We start from the raw sequence: 21281 nt of genomic DNA, 5'->3' as shown, positions 1-21281 counted from the left end.
CCAGACTCCCAATCCTCCAACTAGACTGCGGATAGCAGGTTTGCAACACCGCCAATCTCCCAGGTTCGCAACCAGACTGCACGTATGCCCTCCAATTGCCCAAATCTATGGCCTCTAAACCATCACAGTCGCTCTCAGAGCCTGAATGAGAGCCGAAACAATGAGCCTCCGCCACTTCCCTCAAGACTAGAACAGGAGCAGACGAGAAATGCGGGAGAATGTCCGAGAACTTCCGGCTATGAAGCGCCATGTTCCGTTTCTCAAGGCGGACAGTAAATGTCGAAGGGACGCCTCTGCAATGAACCATAACTCTCCTCCTTAAATGCTGCATGCTGGAATAGTTAGGGCGAGTCCTCCTGGTGTACGTGGCTTGTCCGGGCGGACACATGCCCTGCTGACAAGCCATGAGCCTTGTGTAGCTAACAACCACCCGCATCCGGGGGGAGAAGATCCTTTTGCACCAAGGTGATGCAGTCTTTTTTAAGTTGTTCATCTTCAACTATGTCCAGGGATCCTGAAAAGTATGTTGATGTCGGAGAAACTCCTTGGTTAGCCAGTCTATCGGCTACCTGATTTGCTGTTCTTCGCACATGCTGAAAGGTAAGGCTATGTGGATTTTTAAGCTTTGCTTCCAAGGATTCCAACCTGCTTAGAAGTCTCCAGCTGGTTGCTACTTTGTCCGCTGTTGTTCCTGCTTGGATTTTCTTGGCTGCATTGATTAGGATGAGAGAGTCGCCTTCTACCTCAAGTGGAAAGAAGTGAAGTTGCTCTGCGAAACAGATCCCTTGCCAAAGTCCTTCCATTTCCGCTACATTGTTAGTATCTTTGCCGAGAGAGCCATAATAGATGTGCATAGGTGCTCCTGTATGACTTCTGATGATTCCTCCATAACCTGCCGGACCAGGATTACCCTTTGCTGCTCCATCAAAGTTGAGCTTGAAAGAGTTGAGAGCTGGTGGGGACCATGAGGACGGGGAGGTGGGGCTGCGAGGGGGACGAGTGATGACCTTTGCAAAGGCTGAAAGGTCAAGATTCCATTCTTTAAAAATATCCCTTTCTTGTTGCGCTTCTGGCATGTCAGTGTCATACCAGGTTCTTATGGCTAAGGTTTCCTGGATATTTCTTTTGTAGATAAGCCACAGAGCGTCTATTGTCCGGGAGGTGTTGTTGAAGATGCGTGAGTTACGCTCTTTCCAGAGAAGCCAGTACAGAAAACCTGGAATTAGATCCCATAAGGTATTGAGAAGTTGGCTTCGGAATGGGTTCTTGTCCCAGTTCCTAATATTGTCCGTTACATCCTCGCCTCTTGGTGCTGCTCTTTTATTGCAGTTCTCCACCCTCTCCCAGAGCTGCTTTGCTAGTGGACAGGTCTCCATTAGATGGCTGATTGTCTCAGTGTGAAGATTGCAGTTTGGGCATCTAGAGGGCCCAATGAATCCTCGTTTTATCAAGTTATCCCAAGTAAGTATACGCCTTTTACTGAGCAACCATAGGAAGGTTGAGATTTTGGGCCAAAGCCCTGGAAGCCAGACTCGTGCCCAAATTTGGTCTTGATTCCCTTGGTTGTTTGAGTAGCGCAACTGATGTGCTTCTTTAGTGGTGAATGTGCCTTTGTGCTTGTGACCCCATCTGAGCTTGTCCTGCTGGTTGGAGTAGCGTATTCTGCGTTGTGTGAGTTCCTGGTCCAAGTCTGAGTATGTTTCGCCTTCCCAGTCCCTTTGCCAGCTGTTTGCGGGTCTCCATGTTTGGTAGTCTTGATGCTGCGTTTGCTGCCAGAATTGATGCACTTGAATGAGGTTTTCTTGCTGCATATACGATTGCCAGAGTGGCATCTGGAATAGATTTGCCAGCTTGGGGAGCTGCTGCCACGAATCTTCCCAGAACTTAGCTGACGTGCCAGAGTGTATTTCCCAAAAACTATGTTCCTGTATGAAACGGCTGTGTATCTTAGCAGCATTCCAGATTGGAGAGCCTTGGGCGATGGAGTTGATTCTGATGAGATCTTGCCATTGACTTCCCATAGCATACTTTGCTTGCCATAAGCGGGCCCAAGGTGAATGAGGCTTGGAGAGCCAGTTCCACCACATTCGGGCTCCCATGGTGTTGTTACTTTGAAGTGGATCTCGAAGCCCTAGTCCGCCCTCTGTTTTGGGTTTGCACACATCTTTCCAATTCACGAGGGCCCATTTTCGATTTCTGCCCGTGGAGCCCCAGAGGAAGTTGCGCTGTAGGTTGCGAATGGCTTTAAGGACCCATTTTGGAGCTGCCAGAGTGGAGAAGAGGTACAGCGGCATAGCTTGAAGGACAGACTTGATCAAGACCAATCTGCCTGCCATGTTGAGAGCACGAAAGGTCCACGAAGAGAGTTTTGATTCCAGCCTATCAAGGAGGGATCGCCATGAAGCGTGTTTAATAGCTGAAGCTGAGAGGGGTGCTCCAAGATATTTAGAAGGCAGATGGGAAATGGTGAATCCCAAGATTCTGGCAATATTCCTTTGTGTGGAGGGGGGGGTATTGAAAAAGAAGAGTTGCGACTTGGAGGCATTGATGGAGGTGCCAGATGCATCGGAGTAGAGGGAGAGGAGCGATTTAAACATAGAGGCTTCTTTTGAGGATGGATGGCCAAATAACATGGTGTCGTCCACGAATTGTTGATGGGACAGCGGATTGAGACCATGTATAGAAATACCTTTAAGCTTGTGAGAGGCTATAGCTGCTTTGAGTAGTCTGCTGAGACCCTCAGCCATTAAAACAAAGAGAAAAGGAGAGAGAGGATCCCCTTGTCTTATGCCACGGGAGGGCCGAAAGGGAGAAGAGGGAGATCCATTCAAAAGAACTGAAAAGCTGGGGGAGGTAATAAGATTCATGATCCACCTGGTCCATGTTGCACTGAATCCAAAGGCTAAAAGCATTTTTTGAATAAAAGTCCAACTGAGCTTATCAAAAGCTTTGGAGAGGTCGAGTTTTAGAATCATACCTGATTTCTTGAGGATCTTTAAAGAGTGTATAACCTCATTTGATAGTATGATTCCATCCATAATCTGTCGTCCTTCCACATATCCTGTCTGCTCCGGAGATATGAGCAGGGGTAGGAGAGGTTTGAGCCTGTTTGCAATAACCTTTGAGATTAGCTTGTATATGACATTGCAAAGTGCGATAGGTCTGAAGTTTTCCGGCCTATTGGGTTCTTCACCTTTGGGAACCAGAGCTAGAAAGGTGGTATTGAGGGACGGGAGGATCCAATGCATACTTCTGGATTCTTCAACAAGGTTCCATACTTCATTTTTGATGAGGTCCCAGAATTCGTGGAAAAAATTGGCCGTAAAGCCATCGGGACCAGGCGCTTTTCCGTCCTTAAGTTGAGCCATGGCTTCTTCAACTTCTTGCAGGGTCGTGGGCTGGAGTAATCTGTTGTTGTGATCCTCAGTTATGATGCTTGGAATGTGCTGCGTGATGGCCCGGATTGCTGCTTCCCTGTTCTCAATGGGCTCCGTTAAGATTTCCTTAAAATACCCTGTGAATTCCTTTTCCATGTCCTCATGCTCCTCAATTCTTTCGCCTTGTTGGTTGTTGATGAACGCTATATTATTATGCATTCGCCTTTGAATGGTGGTCTTATGAAAGAATTTTGTATTCTTCTCCCCCTCTTTGAGCCAGTTGATTCTCGATTTTTGCCGCCAGAGTATTTCTTCTTGCTTCCTGCGTTCTTCGATTTGGTTCCAAAGTTCCTGTTCCTGTTGTGCTTGTTCTTCTGTTCTGCCTTGGAGAATGAGATTTTGTTGGAGTTTACTCATTTGCTGTTCTAATTGGGAGCGCTTCTCCTGAATGTTGCCAAAACTTGTGCGATTCCAGACTTTGAGGACATATTTCAGATTTTTTAGCTTTTGTTGGAATTGATACATTTTGGCACCCTGCGGCGGAGTGTAGGCTGCCCAGGCATCGCTGACTACCTTTCTGAAAGTGGCATTTGTGAGCCAGAATGCTTCGAATCTGAAGGGTCTGTTGCATTGATTGCCTGGTCTGGACCATTGAAGCAAAATTGGCCAGTGATCAGACCCGCCTTGGGGAAGGATGGAAGCATTGAAATCCCCTCCTAGATGGATTGCATTGTCAGAGAGAAAGAATCTGTCAAGGCGGGAGGCTATGTGATGAATGCCTCGTCGTTTGTTTGTCCAGGTGAAAATTCCATTAGAGGTAGGGATGTCCATAAGGTGATTGGTTTGAATGAATTCTTTGAGGCTTTCACTGTCACTGTCGAGCCTGATTCGGCCTCCCTGTTTCTCTGCCATGGAAGTTATTATGTTGAAGTCGCCGCCCCCGATCCATAGCGGGAATTGTCTGTTTTCATTGAGAAGAGAGAGCGTTTCCAGAAGTTCTATTTTTTGCTGAACTAATTGAGGAAAATAAACATTTGTGAGATGACCATGTATGCCGGTGCCAACGAGGTGGAATGAGGCTTGAATGAGATGGAGTGTGGCGTGGAAGTCATATAACGTGATGATCTGAGGGTTCCATAAGATAGCTAAACCACCTGAGGCTCCGGAGGCATCAACAGAGATGGCCCTGCTTCCTGCCCAAACTTTGCCACGGATTCGTTCAATAGCATCAGTGTTGCTTTTGGTTTCTTGCAGAAAAACTATGGTTGGTTTTTCTTGCTGAATCAAATGTTTGATCATTCTGTGTTTTGAGGGACTGTTGAGTCCTCTCACATTCCAAGATATTAACTTCATGTAAACTGTGATTTGGGTTTGTAGAACTTTGTCAACTTAGGGAATCGCCCTGATTCCATAAGTATTTCACCTATTGCTATGGTGCGCTGGAGGTCTGTCTTTCGTCCCCTTTTCTTGAGATCCTTGAGTAGCTTTTTTCCATCCCACAGACTGCCTCCCTGGATGCCCAGGCTTTTATTATGCTGCGCCTTGGCTAGGACTCCTTCCAGCTTGTCGATTTGCCAAGGTTGAATGGAGTTGTATTCTTTTTGTTTGCATGCCGCCTCAAGTGTGAAGATGTCTAATCCATCGATAGTGACATCCGCTTGATCCTCTTCCATAACAGTGGTTTCGCCTAGAACTTCCTCATCCGCTTCTTGCTGAAGCCTGAGAGCCAGAGTAGCATCGGTTTCCATATCGGAGTCCTGCTGCTTATTATCCACTGAGGGTTGCTCTTTAGAGAAAGAGAGGGGATTGAATCTTGATATGGATTTACCTTTCTCCAAAGAAGGGCTGGGAGTGGGCTTCATTGGATCAGGGTCAGAGGACTGCAAGGGATCTGAGTGAGGGAGGGAGGAAGAGGGCGAAGAGGGTTTGTGAGGGGGTTCAGAACTGGGATGATCATTTTTTTCATGCGTTGCAAGAACAGAGAATTTGTTCTGGTGGTCCGCTTTGAGAGTGTTTTCAGTAACTGGCTGACTCTTTTTGGCATGCCTGCGGCGGTTGGGGATTTTGATGAAACCTTCAGAGTCTATATCAGAGACAATAGCAGCTGCTTTGGACTGGGAATTTAAAGGACAGTCACGGAATAGGTGGCCGTGCTCATGACACTTACGGCAGCGGAAGGGAATGTGTTCATAATCTAAAGGTTGAGTCCATTCATAATCATCGTGATAGAGCTTTACCGTATCCGCGAGAGCTTTGGTCAGATGCATCTGGACGCAGATCCTAGCGTATGAGGTGTACTTGCGAGTTTTTGTCTCCGCTGCAACTCGGATGAAGGTGCCCAGTTTGTTGCCTATGTCCGCCAGCGTTTCTTCTTTCCAGTATTCTGCAGGGAGGGAGTACATCCTGATCCAGACGGGTGCCCAACTGAAATCCTCCTTATCGGGATTGAATCTGGGCTTCCATTCGGTGAGATAGAGGCCTGAGGAGTTGAAGAAGTACGGCCCTCCTTCGAATATCCTCACTCTGTCCTCCACACAGTGAAATATAGCTGTAAAGAAGCCCTTTGGTCCTAGTTGCAGAGTTATTTGTCCTTTGGGCTTCCACTTTGAAGCTATCCAGCCTTGTAAGGCTTTTTCCGTAGGCCAGAAGCCTAAAAATTTTCCTATGAGTGCATGATCTTGCATGTACTGAATTTCACCATTGATGCGGTGGCTGGGCAGGTCCACCTTGATGGGTTCGGCAGCTTTTGGGATACAAGTGGCTGAGGTTGCTTTAGGCTGAGTCGCCTTGGCTTTATCGCGGGTCTCCTTGTCAGCTTCGTCTTCTTCTGTCGGGGCCGTATGAATCCTTGCCTCAGCTTTCCGATGTTCGCCTTGTCCTGCATCTGGGCCAGCGTCAGAAGGGTGCAGAGGCTGAGAGTGCTGGGTATTGTCAGAACTCGCAGAGTGTTTTGGAGGGGGAGCAGAGCTCTCCCCTCCTACCGCCATATCCATTGCTATCGACCAGCAGGGGAGCGGCGGCTGTAGCAGGGTAAACAGTCAGGGGCGGCGGCTGGTTAGGGTTTGGCTGCAATGTTCAGGAATTCGCATCAGAGCGATCAGAGTGTTTTTCTCTATTTTATATACTCTCTCATTGGTGTTAGATTTATCCATTAGAATAAGTCTTGAAATGGATGAGCAAGTCTACTATTATATTTACCACAAAGTTACCTACTCCAACAAGTATTTGGCTTTGAATCCAAGGCTGATATGCAAATGTAGAAGTCCAAAACATCATGAAGATGACTATACCATAGCCATGCCATGGGTTTCAGCTCCACGATCCATTCTCTTACACTCTTGGGAGGTTCAAATGTGATCCAAGTAATTTTTATAGATATGTGTCATTTTTTTAGGCTTTAATCATCACCTCATCCCTTCCACAAAAAAAATTAGTACAATTTTATGATAAGTCAATGAAGTTGGCTCATATTTAATTATAGGAATGACATATAACCTATTGAAAATGTTGTTCAAGTGTAGTGTACATAAGTGAGGAGGAAGATATGTCATTTTTCTGTATATGATGTTGTCCATGAAATTACAAACATTAGAGATTAATTTATCATGCTTGCAACTAATGGGGTTTAGGAAATATTTTCTAACTAAGATGTTGTGAAATTTGTTTCTTCAACATCTTCTCAAGGTAATAATACTAAAATAGTAGTATAATAAGAAATCAATGCATGGAAGCATAAATTCCCAACTTCAATGGTCGATGACTATGTTGGTGACTCAACAAACAATAATAATTTAAGATACAATGATGTAGTAGTGCAACCTTCATAGGAGGTATCAATTGTTGAAAACACTAACACAACTACAATACATAGTGTACATGATATTACATCTCAATCAGAAAATATAACCCAACCGAGTAATGTAAGCCATGTGGGGTCTGAAATTCATATAAGCCTTGTCGAGGGTATTGCAACAAAAGAATATTGAACTCCATAATGAGCTTTCCTAGATTCTTTGAGGGAAAAAAATGCATAATGGATCAAAAAGGAGAAGGGAATTTTGCTGAATAAAACTAGGTGTCTTATGTCTCCCATCCTTTCCAAAGACAACACCATATTATACATGAGAAAATTATAAAATGCCATTTCATTACTGATATCTATCTTTTATACTAGGGAAATGTTTTATAATTTTACTTAGATATGGAATTGAAGTGAGTTTCTTATGGCTAAAAAAGTTATTATCTGCAATGATTGGATGCCAATGGTATTGTCCTCAATTGGAGTGCTAATATTTTAGATATTAATGCACATTTGTGTGTGCTCTAGTTTATAGCGATGTTACAATAATTGAAGGGAACATGGAACTAACATGTCTCTACTTCATGTTTGTACATTAGATTACATCATTAGCGATTTCCATCATCATATTTTCCATTTCCTTTTCCATGAAGGTTCAACATTTTGGAAGCTTACTCTTCCTCCCTATTAATTCACTCCCAACATTTTGAATATTGCATCCATAAGTCCTACTCGGTCCTTAATAAGGCCGAAACATTGATTCCATTTGGACACTAAATTAGCTAAAGCATTAATGATAACTGGTGAAGAGTAATTTTGTAAGTCAAATTACATTATTAATAGATGCATTTTCAGTAGAAACCAACACCCTTCATTTTTTATCTTGAATTGACTGGAAAATGGAACAAGTGATCACTTAAGAGTTAATAAATATTCTAATACTCTTTATTTTCAACAATATGGTCAAAATTGACAAATCCACTCTCTTTGATGTTTAAAATTGTTTACAAGGTATGTAAGACGAAAATACGTTTCTCCTTCTTCAATCACAATTCCAACAAGATTAACTACAATAAAGGAATCAACATTTTGAACTAGTTCTTGTTTATAAAAATTCTCTTTTTGAGTTTGAGAAAGACCCTTATAACCAACCAGCACATGACACCACTTTAGGAGCACATTACATTCAAGATGTAGAATTTCCACTTGCATTTCCCAAGCTCATCATCAGACCTTAGGAAGAAGTCAACAACAACAAGAACACAACATTTCTTAGATATAAAAATGAAGTGACATTTCACATTCTAGACTATTCCAAACCAATCTAGTTTTAGAGTGCTCAGTTTCTTAAGAAAAAAACCATCTTCACCTGCTCCACTTCCACATCAAATTCACAAATTCCAGCATTGTCATTAAGTTGACCACATAAATATTAGTGCTTCTATCTTGATCCTAGTGAGCATTGTGGAAGGCATATTGGTCATGCAATAAAATTAATTCTCTAGTATCGACATGTCTTGTAGTGGAGAAATCCTCATCTTCTCACCTCGTCTCTGATATGGAAGAGTTGAAAATCAACTTCAAGTTTCCAAGTCTTCTTAAGTGAGCTTGAGCCACAACTAGAACCAAATCCATAAGCTAGATCCTAGCACAAATTTAATTGGCTTTGAAGTCAAAGTCGTAACCAGAGTCCTATTCCAAGAACACCATTTGGTTTGTGGTCCTCCTTAAACCACCACTTAATAGAAGACTTAGTGCTTCTACTAGACAATAATTTGTGGTCATATTTAACAACCATCAAAGAGAACTTCCATTTTGTAGAAGACATCAACTTCTAGCTAGATTTGGAATTATTCTTGGAACTGAATTTAGGCAAGTTCCAGAGTTGGTGGTCATCCTTACATGAGCACTGAGTATAACACTTAGACTTTTGCTACCCATTTGGTTTGTGGTATTCTTTAAACGACCATATTCAAAGAGCACATTCAACCATAAACTACTATCAACTTCTATATTTAGCTCTTTTCTCTGACTCACATACACCCCTTTGGATTAAGGGAGGAAATGTTGGAAGCCTAATAGTTGAAGGGTTATGGTAATTTTTCATATTCTCTTGAGGAGGAATATGAATTCTCAAGGGAAAATGGATATAGGCTAGAAGTTGAAAAGGCGTCTTGAAATATGAATCCAATGATCAAATTATACTTATATGTGTATCATTCAAATCCAATGTACATCACATACCTGTGATAAATCTTCTCCATTTTTTAATGATAGATGAATCTACAACCAGTTTGAGCTTGTACTTATGTGACACAGGGTTGATTCTAACCACTACCACTATAACCCCTAGATGGGTTTGCCATGTCCCTAATAGGCGACCATAGGTTAGACAAGATTTGAACATGAAACCTTTTACTTACATTTACTTTACATTTTACAAACTTCTATCAATCTTTATTTTATATACATTATAACAATTATACATTTTCCCAATTCAAATTTCTGTGATCCATATTGAACAATTAAAAAAATATTTAATATATATTTATAAATATTATAAATACCACAATTTAAATTAAATACATTAAATTAACTCATTTTATCATTTATTATCACATAAATGATAAGCAAAAATATTATATTATTTTTTTTAATTTCAAAATATATATATATAATTTTTGAAATTTGTAATTTACTCAATTAAAAATTGGGAAGAATTAAAAATGTTACTAATATTTTGAAATTGATATAAATATATGATGTAAAACCTATTTAAATATAATCTGACTAATTACCGACCACGTAAATGATAAATATAACTTTACCTAACATGCTTCATAAAATTAGAAGGGACATGATTGTGTTCATCTTAGCGGTTTGAAACCTACTCACCTGGTTGGCCAGTTCTCCGTTGTCATTGCTGCTAATGACCGATTATATGAGGTAAAAATGTTGGCGAGCTGCTGTTAGTTCGTTGCCATGGTTGCTTCATTCTAAAGGCTTCAATTACCGATTATGTGAAGTAAAATTACATAGATTCATTCAGAAGGGATTCCTGCTAATAAGGGTTTCGATTACTCACTATGTGAAGTAAAACTGCATAGGTCATACACAGTGGATGGTTGCTTCATTCTAAATATTTGAATTAATGATTGTGAAGTAAAATTGCATTGGTTGATGCAGAGTGGTATTATTGTTCAGCTTTAGTGAATGTGGCCCAAATATGTCGGAAACTTCGTAGTTTGCGTCCATCAGGTTTGTATAACACAGAAAATCCTGAAATCGTAGTAGGCTGATGGCAAACGACACAGAGGAACGAAGAGAAGCTTCAGAAACTCTCCACAGCGCTATATTTGAAACTTAACGTTGATGGAAATATTTAGAGTTGGCTTCTACATGAAAAACATCTTACAATACTTCATCACTAATTATAGACCATTGTTTTATAATTCATCATCAATTATAGATCACTGTTCGTGACTACTTGGACCGACATAGAAGGTTGTGCCATGACCTAATGCTGAGTTAGTGGCGATACAGGAATAATCAACCCACAAATCTGAGATCTTACTTCGGAAATCCCTGTTCATCGGAGGAAGAGGCTGACAAAATAGACACCGTGGTCCGAGAAATGTAGTTGAACATAAGCCTGAGAATGAGCCTGCCGATTGCATGCTCCTGTCCAGTTGATCTTCATAGCATTGATCTACCGTCTGTGCAAAAGCATTGCATTTGGTTCTGTGAATAATTCAAAGACAGATTTGAGTAACCGCTTAGATGTAAGTTTTCAGCAAATACTTTCACTGAATCTTCTGCTGCTAATGAAATCCCCTTGATGGAGGAAAAGCCTATGAGGCGATTTAAACTGGTTTCTAAGGTATTGAGAGTGCTTTCCGAGGATGCTGAGGCATTTTTTTCCTTCAAATTGAACCCTTCTACTTCAAGAGAAGTGGTATGCTTCATATGTGGTGAAGCAGATCTAGCGCTTGCTCTCCTGTTTCTTTTCTCTTTGGTTCTCTCCCGAGCTCTTTCCCGTGCCTTGAATCTAAGCTCCCTTAGCCTGCTATTGTGTGTCCACCTCCCTGCAGTTTTCACTGTTGCCAATATAGCACCAGTTTTTCTTGGATTCTCTCTTTTGCATCGGCTCCTAGATTGTTGTTTCACAATGGAAGGTTCGGTTAATAGAGTGGGGGATAATGAATCAGCTTCTCCAACCTTTTCCTCGGATCCCGTTACAAACCCTGCAATTGTTCTGTCTGTTCTGTCTCTATCATGATTCAAGAAAGCCAACGAGTAGTGTGAATCTGTGTTCGGGCGGGATGATTTCTCAAATGGGGATAGAAACTCTGCAGATAATTGGTCAATTGCAGAACTGGATTTTTGAATTAGCCATTCAATTGTTTTACTTGGTTGATCAAATCCGAGCCTGTCTTGTACACCGAATAACTTGATGGCAGTTTCAACAGACAAACTCATTCTCCTGTCTCTTGGTCCTCTTGATGTGACAACCTTCGTATGCCGATCTCTTCTCCCAGAAGGACGACGAATGCTATACAGCTCCATGAAATTCCTTGAATTCATGTTTCCAGATAATTTTCCCTGAGATTTCTTGCTATCTTTTTCTTGTTTCCATTGTACTGTATCCTTCTTCTCCAATTCTGCAAACTGGGTATCAGCTTTTAGGGTATCTGGTACCTGAAACATATCTGACATAACATTAACAGGAACCCTATCTGGAAATAGATTTGAATATTCATGTTCGGACTCGACAGACGAAGGGAACTCTGGTCCCGTATGACGGGGAAATGAACGGTTGATCTCCGCTTTCTGAGAACCTTGTAACGGATCTGTCGTGGAATCATCAACGGGATCATTATAGCCCATGGTTTCATGTCTAGGTAAGAAGGGAGCTGTTGAACAACCGTACCATGCGTTGGAATACGATGGCGGGCATTGAAGCCCATGGTTCGTGTTATTCTCCGGAGAAATATCTTGTGAATGGGATTTAATGGAGCTCAAAAGGTCACCCTCATACAACGCATTAGAGTTCACATCCCATTCTTCTCTAGGGGTTGCATAATCATTGAAGCCAAAATAATCATTCATATCCCCAAATAAGTCCATGTCTTAAGAATCGCTGAAATTATAATTCAGCTTTTCTCTTTATTGCACCCTGGCCTTCACACAAAGCCGGCGCTTGAAAGGGCATAAGTAAATTGCACCTCGACAGAAACCCTAGATACAATGACAATTTAAAAGGGTCTCTGTATATGTCCTTTGATCCGTGTTAAAATACAGATAACTAGATTAGACAGTATGAAAGGGATACGCCGAAAAGTTTCGGCGACTTCTTCAGTGAACAGAGAATAATATATTTATTTTCATAGAACAGCATATTTCAACGCGCACTTGCTTTATGAGTAAACCTACTCTGCTACGCAAAATAAAACATTCGAACCAATTTGTCCTCTGACAGTGAAAAGAAACTACAGCTTAGAACTCAGAATACCTCATTTATGCGGCCGCTGCTTCCCTCGTGGAGACGAACAGAGAAATTATCAGACAACAATCAGCAGACATTGCTCCATTTGTCAATGGACTAGTGAACTGAGTGAGACCTAGTAAGTATTGCTCCATTTGTCGATGGACTAGTGAACTGAGTGAGACCTCAAGCCGAGGAGAGTTAGGGATCCTGTCGAGAATATATTTACATCCCCATTTCTCACAGCCTAATGACTGTGACTGTTGGACAGGTGGCAAGCTAATGTCCGGGACTGTCGGAAATCTTAATTAACTTCTCGTGGTTGATCCTGACACCTACGACATTGAACTGGAATATTTCGTCCATAGAAAACAGGGCTTATGTGGTCCTGAAAAGGCCATCGCATCTGCGATCTTATCTTGTTTAACACTTTGAAGTGCTCTCGAAATCCGATCAGATATCGAATTTTCATAATTTTTTTAAGATATGTGTTTTGATTCGGACCGTGGGATAATTTCGATGACGTTTAATTATTTTTTTCGTTTCAAAATCTTTATGAAAATTGTAGTTGTCTCTAGCTCAAGTTTTTTAGGTAAGACTTTCTCGTCTAATTTCTCTAAAATCGGGTAGGAATTTAAAGTAAAAAAACCAGTTTAAATAAGACAAATAAAGATTTCACCTCAAGATTTTTCAGGGTCTTGAATCTATATTTAAGTGGAAAAACCAGTTTAAATAATACAAACCAATATTTCACCTCAAATTTTTCCGCACCAAAAAATCCAAAAAATCCACTAAAAACAACTCCTTTGGCAAATCATTGTACTGTGCAAATAAGGCATATGCTTACATTTACTTAAGTACAATTTGCAACACAAATTTATGATGAACAATTAAAGTTAAATTTGCCAAATCTTGTTAATGGTTAAATCTTGTTTATTTAAGATTGAATTTAATGATCAAAGTTGATTATGTTTAATTAAGTTAAGATTGATAATAATCCATTATAATTAATTAGGTGAATTTTAGTCAATCATAACTAATAATAATCCTTTATAATCAATCTTAGTCAACTATTAACAAGCATGGTGAGACGTTGTTTAACTATATGTTTTGATTTTTTGGCTAGATTATTGGGAAACAATTTTTTGGGAGGTCATGTTTTTTTGTTTTCTAATTTTTTTTTTGAGTGTATAAATAAATTTAACGCTTGCATTGTGCTGAGTTAATAGATGAAATTAATAATTCCAGTGAATTCCTACCAAATTCTAATTCAATTTGACTAGTAAAACATCAAAAACATATAACAGTTAGGCTAAACACATGGTTAATCCATTGACAACCATGATTAACATGGTGCTCTATGGTCAACCAAGGTCAACCTTGGTTTCCATAACCAAAATGGTCAACCACTTTACCATAATCATTCACAATCACATATAGTGAAATAATTACCCCGCAATTAAGCATAGTCAATTCAGATGAACCATGGGAAAAATGGTCAAACAATGTTATACCATCATGAAGATCATGGACCATGGTGAACATGAACAATTATAGTTAACCATGGTGAACCATTTTCACCCATACTCAACATGGTGAACCATGGTCAATCATACTAAACCATATGTAACATAGGCAACAATGGTCCATTATGATCAATTATAATCTCTCTGAACAACCATAGTTTAATGTGGACAACCATGGTCGCCATAGTCAATCATTTGTTGACCATTGTTAGGATTGGGAAGTTGGGTATAAATGGTCATCAAATTAAAATTATCTTATAATTTTCACAAAGTGAAAATGACAAACACCAAAATGAATAGTATCTAATGAATATGGAAAGGGGAGCATTGTTAGGATTGAGAAGTTGGGTATAAGTGGTTAACAATTTGATGAGAATTATGACTTTAAAATGATAATTTTAATTTTAAAATTTTGTATTGTGTATTAAAATGAATAATAAATTTTAATTTAGAAGTTCTTTTTAGGTATTTAAATTATAATTATTTATAATTTGAAAAAAAATATTATCAATGAAATATAATATTATTCAAAATTTTAAAATTAATAACAAACAATTTTTATTATTATTATTTTTAAATTAAAATTACAATTAATTTGAAATTATATAATTAACCATTAATGTTACTATAATTAAATTTTGGACTAAATGGTTAGAGTGAAAGATGATGTTGTTAGTATAAACAACATTTTTACCATGTTTAAAATTAAAATTATTATAATTTTTAATCATAATGTTAATAAGGAATTAATTGTGAGATATAAAAATAATATTACCAATTATTTTTAATATTTTAACTTAAAATTATAATATTTAAAAAAAAATTATTAAAAGCTTACACATTATTAATAATATTTTTTAAATTTAAAAAATATATATATTTTTAAAATTACATATATATAATATCATTTATCCCTATCTATTATAATTTATTTTCAAATATTTTTTTTTATTTCAATATATAATAGTTATATTCATATTTATATTATTATTTTAATGCTACAATGAAGCAGCAATTTTTAAGGAGTGACTATGTAATGCCCAAATTGCCCTTCCTCTATTTTCTTTTCTCATTAATATTTGTTATATTATTTTATGTTTGAAAATAACCATTTTATTTTTAAATTATATATATATATATATTTTTTATAAAGTATCATTTATAAAATATATAAATATGTAATTTTAAATTGAAAAATAATTATATTATGTTAATCTTAAAAAATGGCTTTATTAATTTTAGATGAAATAGTCAAAAGTGTTAAAAATATATTTTCAAACCAATTTTAATTTTAATTTTAATCCCAGGGAAAAAAATAATTTGGATGACATTTTGATTTCGAAATTGATTTTGAAATTTTGCTCATAATTTTACATCAATTATAATCTTATTCTTGAAAAAATAATATCACGACTAAAGACACTTCTTAATTTTCAAATTGATTTAATTTTTTTAATAATATTATAAATTTTAAAATCACAATGCAAAATATCCTAACTAAATAACTAAGTTAAAATAAAAAGTACGACTCGAATCATTACATATAACTTTTAAAAAATGAACGTTGTACCGTTCTTGTCATGTAATCTTGCAAATTATTACATGGACTCGGGCTTTAAAATTGACGCCTCTATCCCCGTTTTTCTCCTTTTTAACCGTAAAATACAGCTAAATTTAAAATACAGCTAAATTTAAAATAAAGACATCAGAGTTAAATGGCAAATAATTTAGGAAAATTTCAAAATTACGGGCCTATCAGAAAATTCGAAGTTTGAAATTATATATATATATATATATATATTTATTTATTTATATAAGGCTGGAACTGGGATATCTAGAGTCGATGATTTTTCATGGTGGTAATTTTTTAAATAAATTTTATTCAAATGATAGCGCGTTAATGGTTGGTAAGTGGTAGGTTGACCAGTTATTGAGTCGTACGCTCTCAATTATTCATCCACGCGGCCAAAGTTTAAAAGGTTTTGGACAAAAACCCAAAATGAAAATGACCAGATACTTTCAAATCTCTGGAATAACTCCTAAAGGTAATCGCCGCTGGCAGTCCAAATTGCACAGTTTCTCGCCATATCCAACTGTGGCCCTGGCGTGTTTTGTATTGGTTGCCCTGAGATTGTTGAGGATTCTGCTGCTGCAGCTGATAACAGTACTTAGTTACCTCTCGCCTGACCTCTATTATTCATTCACCCACTGTTCAGATCCAGAGCCAGTTGATGATGTACTTTCAAATCTCTGGAATAACTCCTACAGGTAGTCGCCACTGGCAGTCCAAATTGCACAAGTATCTCGCCATATCCAACTGTGGCCCTGGCGTGTTTTGTATGGGCTGCCATGAGATTGTTGAGGATTCTGCTGCTGCAGCTGATAACAGTAATTAGTTACTCTCGCCCGACCTCTATTATTCATTCACCCACTGTTCAGATCCAGAGCCAGTTGATGTTGTTTCATCGTCAGTGTTTTGTTGCTATGGCATGCCCTGCACCAAGCATTACTCCAGGAAAACATTTTTTTTTTCTTTTTCTTTTTCCGAAGGTGGTAAAACCTATCAACTCAGGTGTCAAACCAACAGTGAGGACAGCCATCTCTGGCTGCTATCCGCGAATGCTGGGTTTGACTCATCACTGTTAAATAGGAAAACCACGCCACCTGGCATAACCCTGCTGGTGGTCCGTAATCGGGAGCAGGCTCTCACTCCTGCCAGATGCCTCTGGGTCTTGGGCCGTTAACCTGTTTCCTTACGTCCGAGGAAGACGAGCTCTTAGCCAAGCAGAAGCAGTTTTACGGCATACTCCAGGCCGATACTCCAGGAAAAACAATTATTGTAAAATTTAAATAAAATTATTAAAAATAAATATACAAAATCACGTAAATTGCAATTTAAAAATAAAACCGTCGTAACAAATTTAAACCCTGCATTTAACCCCCGCATGGACTAGACTTACATTTACATAAATTCAATATTTATGAGATACCTTACAATAAGGTTTTCTTTTGAATTCAATCTTCATCTCTTAATTCGTGTCTTCTTAACCATTAGTGCATCAGCGTAGCCTGATTTCCCAGAGACTCATCTCGCTTCACCAACCACGGCAAAGGAAGGCGAGGATATATAATTTCTGCTTGATGAGTAACATGGGGATCTAGGTTTTGCTGATAATTTTCAGTTTTTTCAGTTCGTCTCCGCTTATGTTTTTTGTTTTGTCTTGTTTTTAAATGTTTAATCTCTTTAAATTATATCTACTAATGATAGTATCTTTTAGCATGAAGCAAATGTGAAATTTATTTTAAATTTTTGGTTTTCTAAATTGATTTGATATGGTTTTCACATATGTATATTCACATGGTTAATTTCAAGATATTTTTCTTGAAGCTACGTTTATTTAAACATTGGGTATTTAAAATATTTTGCTTGAAACTATGTTTATTTATAGGTTGGGTATTTAAATTTGAGGTGATATCCATGGATTAATCGAAGAATAACCTATATGACGTTGAAATATAGTTTTTCCTCAACAGATTTTAGAGTGCATGAAGAGAATTTTCACTTCTCAAATTTGATGATAGCATTATATTATTGATTTTTATAAAATGTAACATGGTTTTGCTAAAATAATGGCTGGTTAACAATTTCTTAGAGTTATAGTATGGTATTGTAGATTCAATGGATTAAAATGGTTATCACATTACATGGTGGTAGAATAGAGTTTTTAGTTGTTCATTATTGAGGTTATTGTGTTTTATGCTTTAATTAGATGTGGATGGAATTTTTGTATATGTCGTCAATTTTAAATAAAATGTTTGGAATTTTATTGGCTTCATAAATATGGTTGATGATAAATGATTTAGATATCAGTCTTTCGAATTAATCACATCGTTAGGATTTGGTCAAAATGAAGAAAACAAAAATGTAAAAGATGTTCTGAACCAACTAATATGGTTCATCCTGAAATCATTTGATCAGAAGGAATACATAGCATGGATGCATCATTGCCTAGAGTTACTCGTTGGTTAATTTGTTACTGAGGAAAGAAAATTAATCCAAAAGACTGATATCTACATTATGAATCACAAAAGTCTTAGGTCAAATGATTTCCTTATGGTCTTTTTGGTGTCCATGCACAATATTTATCTATTGTATCTGTTGATGATATTATTGGTTGAATAAAGATCATGAATGTCAATAATAACAATCAAACTTGTTAACCGATGTGATTGCACTCTTAGACAAATTCTTCCCTTCTAGTCCATGTAGTTGCACGTGGATAAAGATTAAAGAGATGTATTCATACATTAATGTATAAGGATTTAGAATTGATTGCTTGAAGATGCACCAAAACCCAAGGAACATGTAGGTTATATCTACAATGAGAGGATAAGTGATCATGAAATTATGAGGTATTGGTGTAGGTGTTAATAATGCATCATTTTATACAACCAATGATAGGGTCTTGGTGTAATCTAATGATGATGATATCTAATATAATGCACTGCGTAAATCCCCCATACTTAGATGATGATATGATTTTGTGTAATCTTAAACTAAAGTGAATGCAATATCAGAAACTAATTTAATGTGCACTGGAGAATCTTTGAGTTATGAGCTTATATAAAGATGCATTAGAATTGTAATCAAAAGTAAGTGCATGGGAATAATTGAGGATGCTCCCTCCAGTAAAATGACATCTATGCTAGTAATGTCATTCGCATGATGAGGTTTCGAACATGTTTAATGGTGGCACAACATTCCTTTACATAAAAATGTTAATTAACCATGACTATACATATTAAAGATTTATGTGTCCTTTTTTTAATTATCCATGTTATAGATTTACATATACTCCTCATTTGAATATTCTACCTCTATGAGAAAGCTTTTGCAATGTAATAGTGGTATCCCCTCGGTCATTTTCCTTCTCCAACACTTTCTCCTTATCTCATTATGTTCTCACCCTCAGCGCTAGTTCTCGGCCTTTGACACTAAGCTTCACGTGACCCAACGCTTATTGGGTCGAGGTTTGTGACAACCCCTTTTGTGTTATGCAACCAACTCATTAAAAAATGACTTAAAAATTATCCTCTTCGTGGGGGAGACCTCCTTTACATTACATAAATGAACAATTCATGGATGATACAAATGACAAGACCTCCTTTGTATATATAGGAATCTAAGGAGCCACAATATAATGAAAGCCTACATAAAGATAATAATGTAAGGGTACAACAATAATAATAGTGGGCTTCTATGGGGCACAACAATAACAATATGGGGGCTACATGGGCACAATAATAACAATAAGGGGGATACACTAGTATTATAGGGACCTAACATGCCCCTCTCCTTAAAAAAAGTGTTCTCCTCAACGCTTAAGTAGTTCTGGATGCTTCTGTATAAAATTCTCATCCTCCCATGTTGAAGCTTCAGCAAGTAAGTTCTTCTACTTAATGAGATACTCTAAAATTGATCAATTCTATAGTTTTCAGGTTCTTGTGTCTGTGACTAGTTCAGGCTCAAATATGCTTTTTCCTTCTTCATCAAGTTTTGGCGACATTGTTTGAACTAGAAGCTTGTCACCGATTGATGGTGGTCTGGGTACAGGAAGGAGTGTGAATCTCCGAAAATTGTGAGATTATATCTTCTACTTCCGTTTGCGGGTGTAAGTGCTGGTTCAATGGGCTCTCTGTCATCCACGGATAACCTTTAGAGCTTCGTTAAGTTAGCAGCCCTCCAAAAATCGCAGAGTTCCGCTAAACTACCACCATACCGAACCTAACGGTAATACAAACCTTAGTTTAACAAAATTTTGAAATCCACCTTCTAAAACCCGTTAGCACTTCCTCACCGTTGATGTATTCAAGATCCAACAGTCTACAACACTTCCTTGACCTCGAACCTGCTCCATGCCTATCAACCGTCCATCTTGCTCCACCAGATCTAACGGCTCATATACATATCCGCCGGCTAATTTGTGCACTCCAAATCCACCCGAAAAAGTGGTTTCCCTCACTCTCCTCGCTGCTACGTGTCACCGTCTATATGGAATCAGAGCCAATGGGGGAATTACCACTTACCACCTTTATTCTGCTCGATATCCACTTATGGTTTCTCCAACCCACTTCGGCTTGTTAACTATCGTTTAACTTTTGCGCCCGAACACCATTGGTCGGTCTCGACCGAAATCTAACCATCTAAATTAAATCTTCACGCCGCAGGTCTTCCTCCACTGATCTCGACCATCCGTTTCACACACTCAGGGTTCACAAGAAACACAGTTAAAAAGAAAACACAGAATTTAACATAGTCAACATCATTTCATTCAATCTCACAGAACACCGATTAACTTCGAATTTCACAATAACACAGAGATTTCGAAGGAGATTATCCTTCAGGATTCAATAGAGAATTTCTCATCCACATACATAGAAACTAAATTTTCCCACTTTACTAGATTCACTCCAGGAAAGCCAAATTTCTTCAACAGTCAAAATCCCTTTACAATAGTGTGAAAATTACATAAGTACTGGTTCATCCTAACAACCAGATCCTAATTCAAAGGCTAAAATTTATTAACCCTATCTGTCCTGCGAGGCATTCTCCTCGAGAATCTCCACTGCAGCTAACTAACTAAAACTTATTACATTGTTGGGCCTCAAAATAGTCCCTATTTTCACTCCATTATTCACCAATATTTTCACATTTTACCTTCATGTTACCTCCATTCCACCTCCACATCATTCCATTTACCTCATTATTGGATTATAACTATGCTTTTCCAAAGTTTATTAATTCTTAGCATTTTTAAGTGAATTTATGGCTAAACTTTAGAAAATAAAATGCTTATACTTATACCTAACAATTAGAATGAGTTTGTTGACATGTGTAGGCACAAAGGAAGCTTCCAGGGCATCTTTATGTGGCCTTGAATGATCAAATTCGAATTTGATAAGATAAGCTTCATGGAGAAGATCATGGACCTCATGGAGGAGATCATGGAGGATAGGGTTATGTGTCACCATTGGTTGAGAAATATGTGGGTCAAAGGAGAGAATAGTGGGTCTACATTTATGAGGTTGTTATC

At 38.0% G+C, this 21281-nt stretch overlaps 1 protein-coding gene across 1 annotated transcript; it reads right to left on the bottom strand.

Annotated features, from left to right (window-relative positions):
• Positions 1–419: 419 nt before the first annotated feature.
• LOC149166897 (uncharacterized) lies at positions 420–6370 on the bottom strand. The gene is made up of 3 exons (XM_089430293.1): positions 4801–6370; positions 3791–4570; positions 420–3580 (listed from the first exon to the last, which is right to left on the bottom strand). The coding sequence occupies exons 1-3, from the start codon at positions 6368–6370 to the stop codon at positions 420–422; spliced, it is 5511 nt and encodes a 1836-aa protein (XP_089286419.1).
• Positions 6371–21281: the final 14911 nt, after the last annotated feature.

Source organism: Pinus tabuliformis, chromosome 5_1, assembly GCF_031772625.1.
Source record: "Pinus tabuliformis cultivar Carrire ecotype Pingquan chromosome 5_1, CPIR1, whole genome shotgun sequence".
NCBI classification, from domain to species: Eukaryota; Viridiplantae; Streptophyta; class Pinopsida; order Pinales; family Pinaceae; genus Pinus; species Pinus tabuliformis.
This window is presented reverse-complemented; position numbering and strand designations above follow the sequence as displayed.

Bases quoted from the DNA above. Each gene is read 5' to 3' on its own strand.
- LOC149166897 (XM_089430293.1), bottom strand. From the start codon at position 6,370: ATGGATATGGCGGTAGGAGGGGAGAGCTCTGCTCCCCCTCCAAAACAC. The intron at 4,571-4,800 runs GTGAAATACTTA...AAGTTTGGGCAG, and splicing joins CCAGCGCACCATAGCAATAG to GAAGCAGGGCCATCTCTGTT. The intron at 3,581-3,790 runs GTAAACTCCAAC...ATAATAATATAG, and splicing joins CCAATTAGAACAGCAAATGA to CGTTCATCAACAACCAACAA.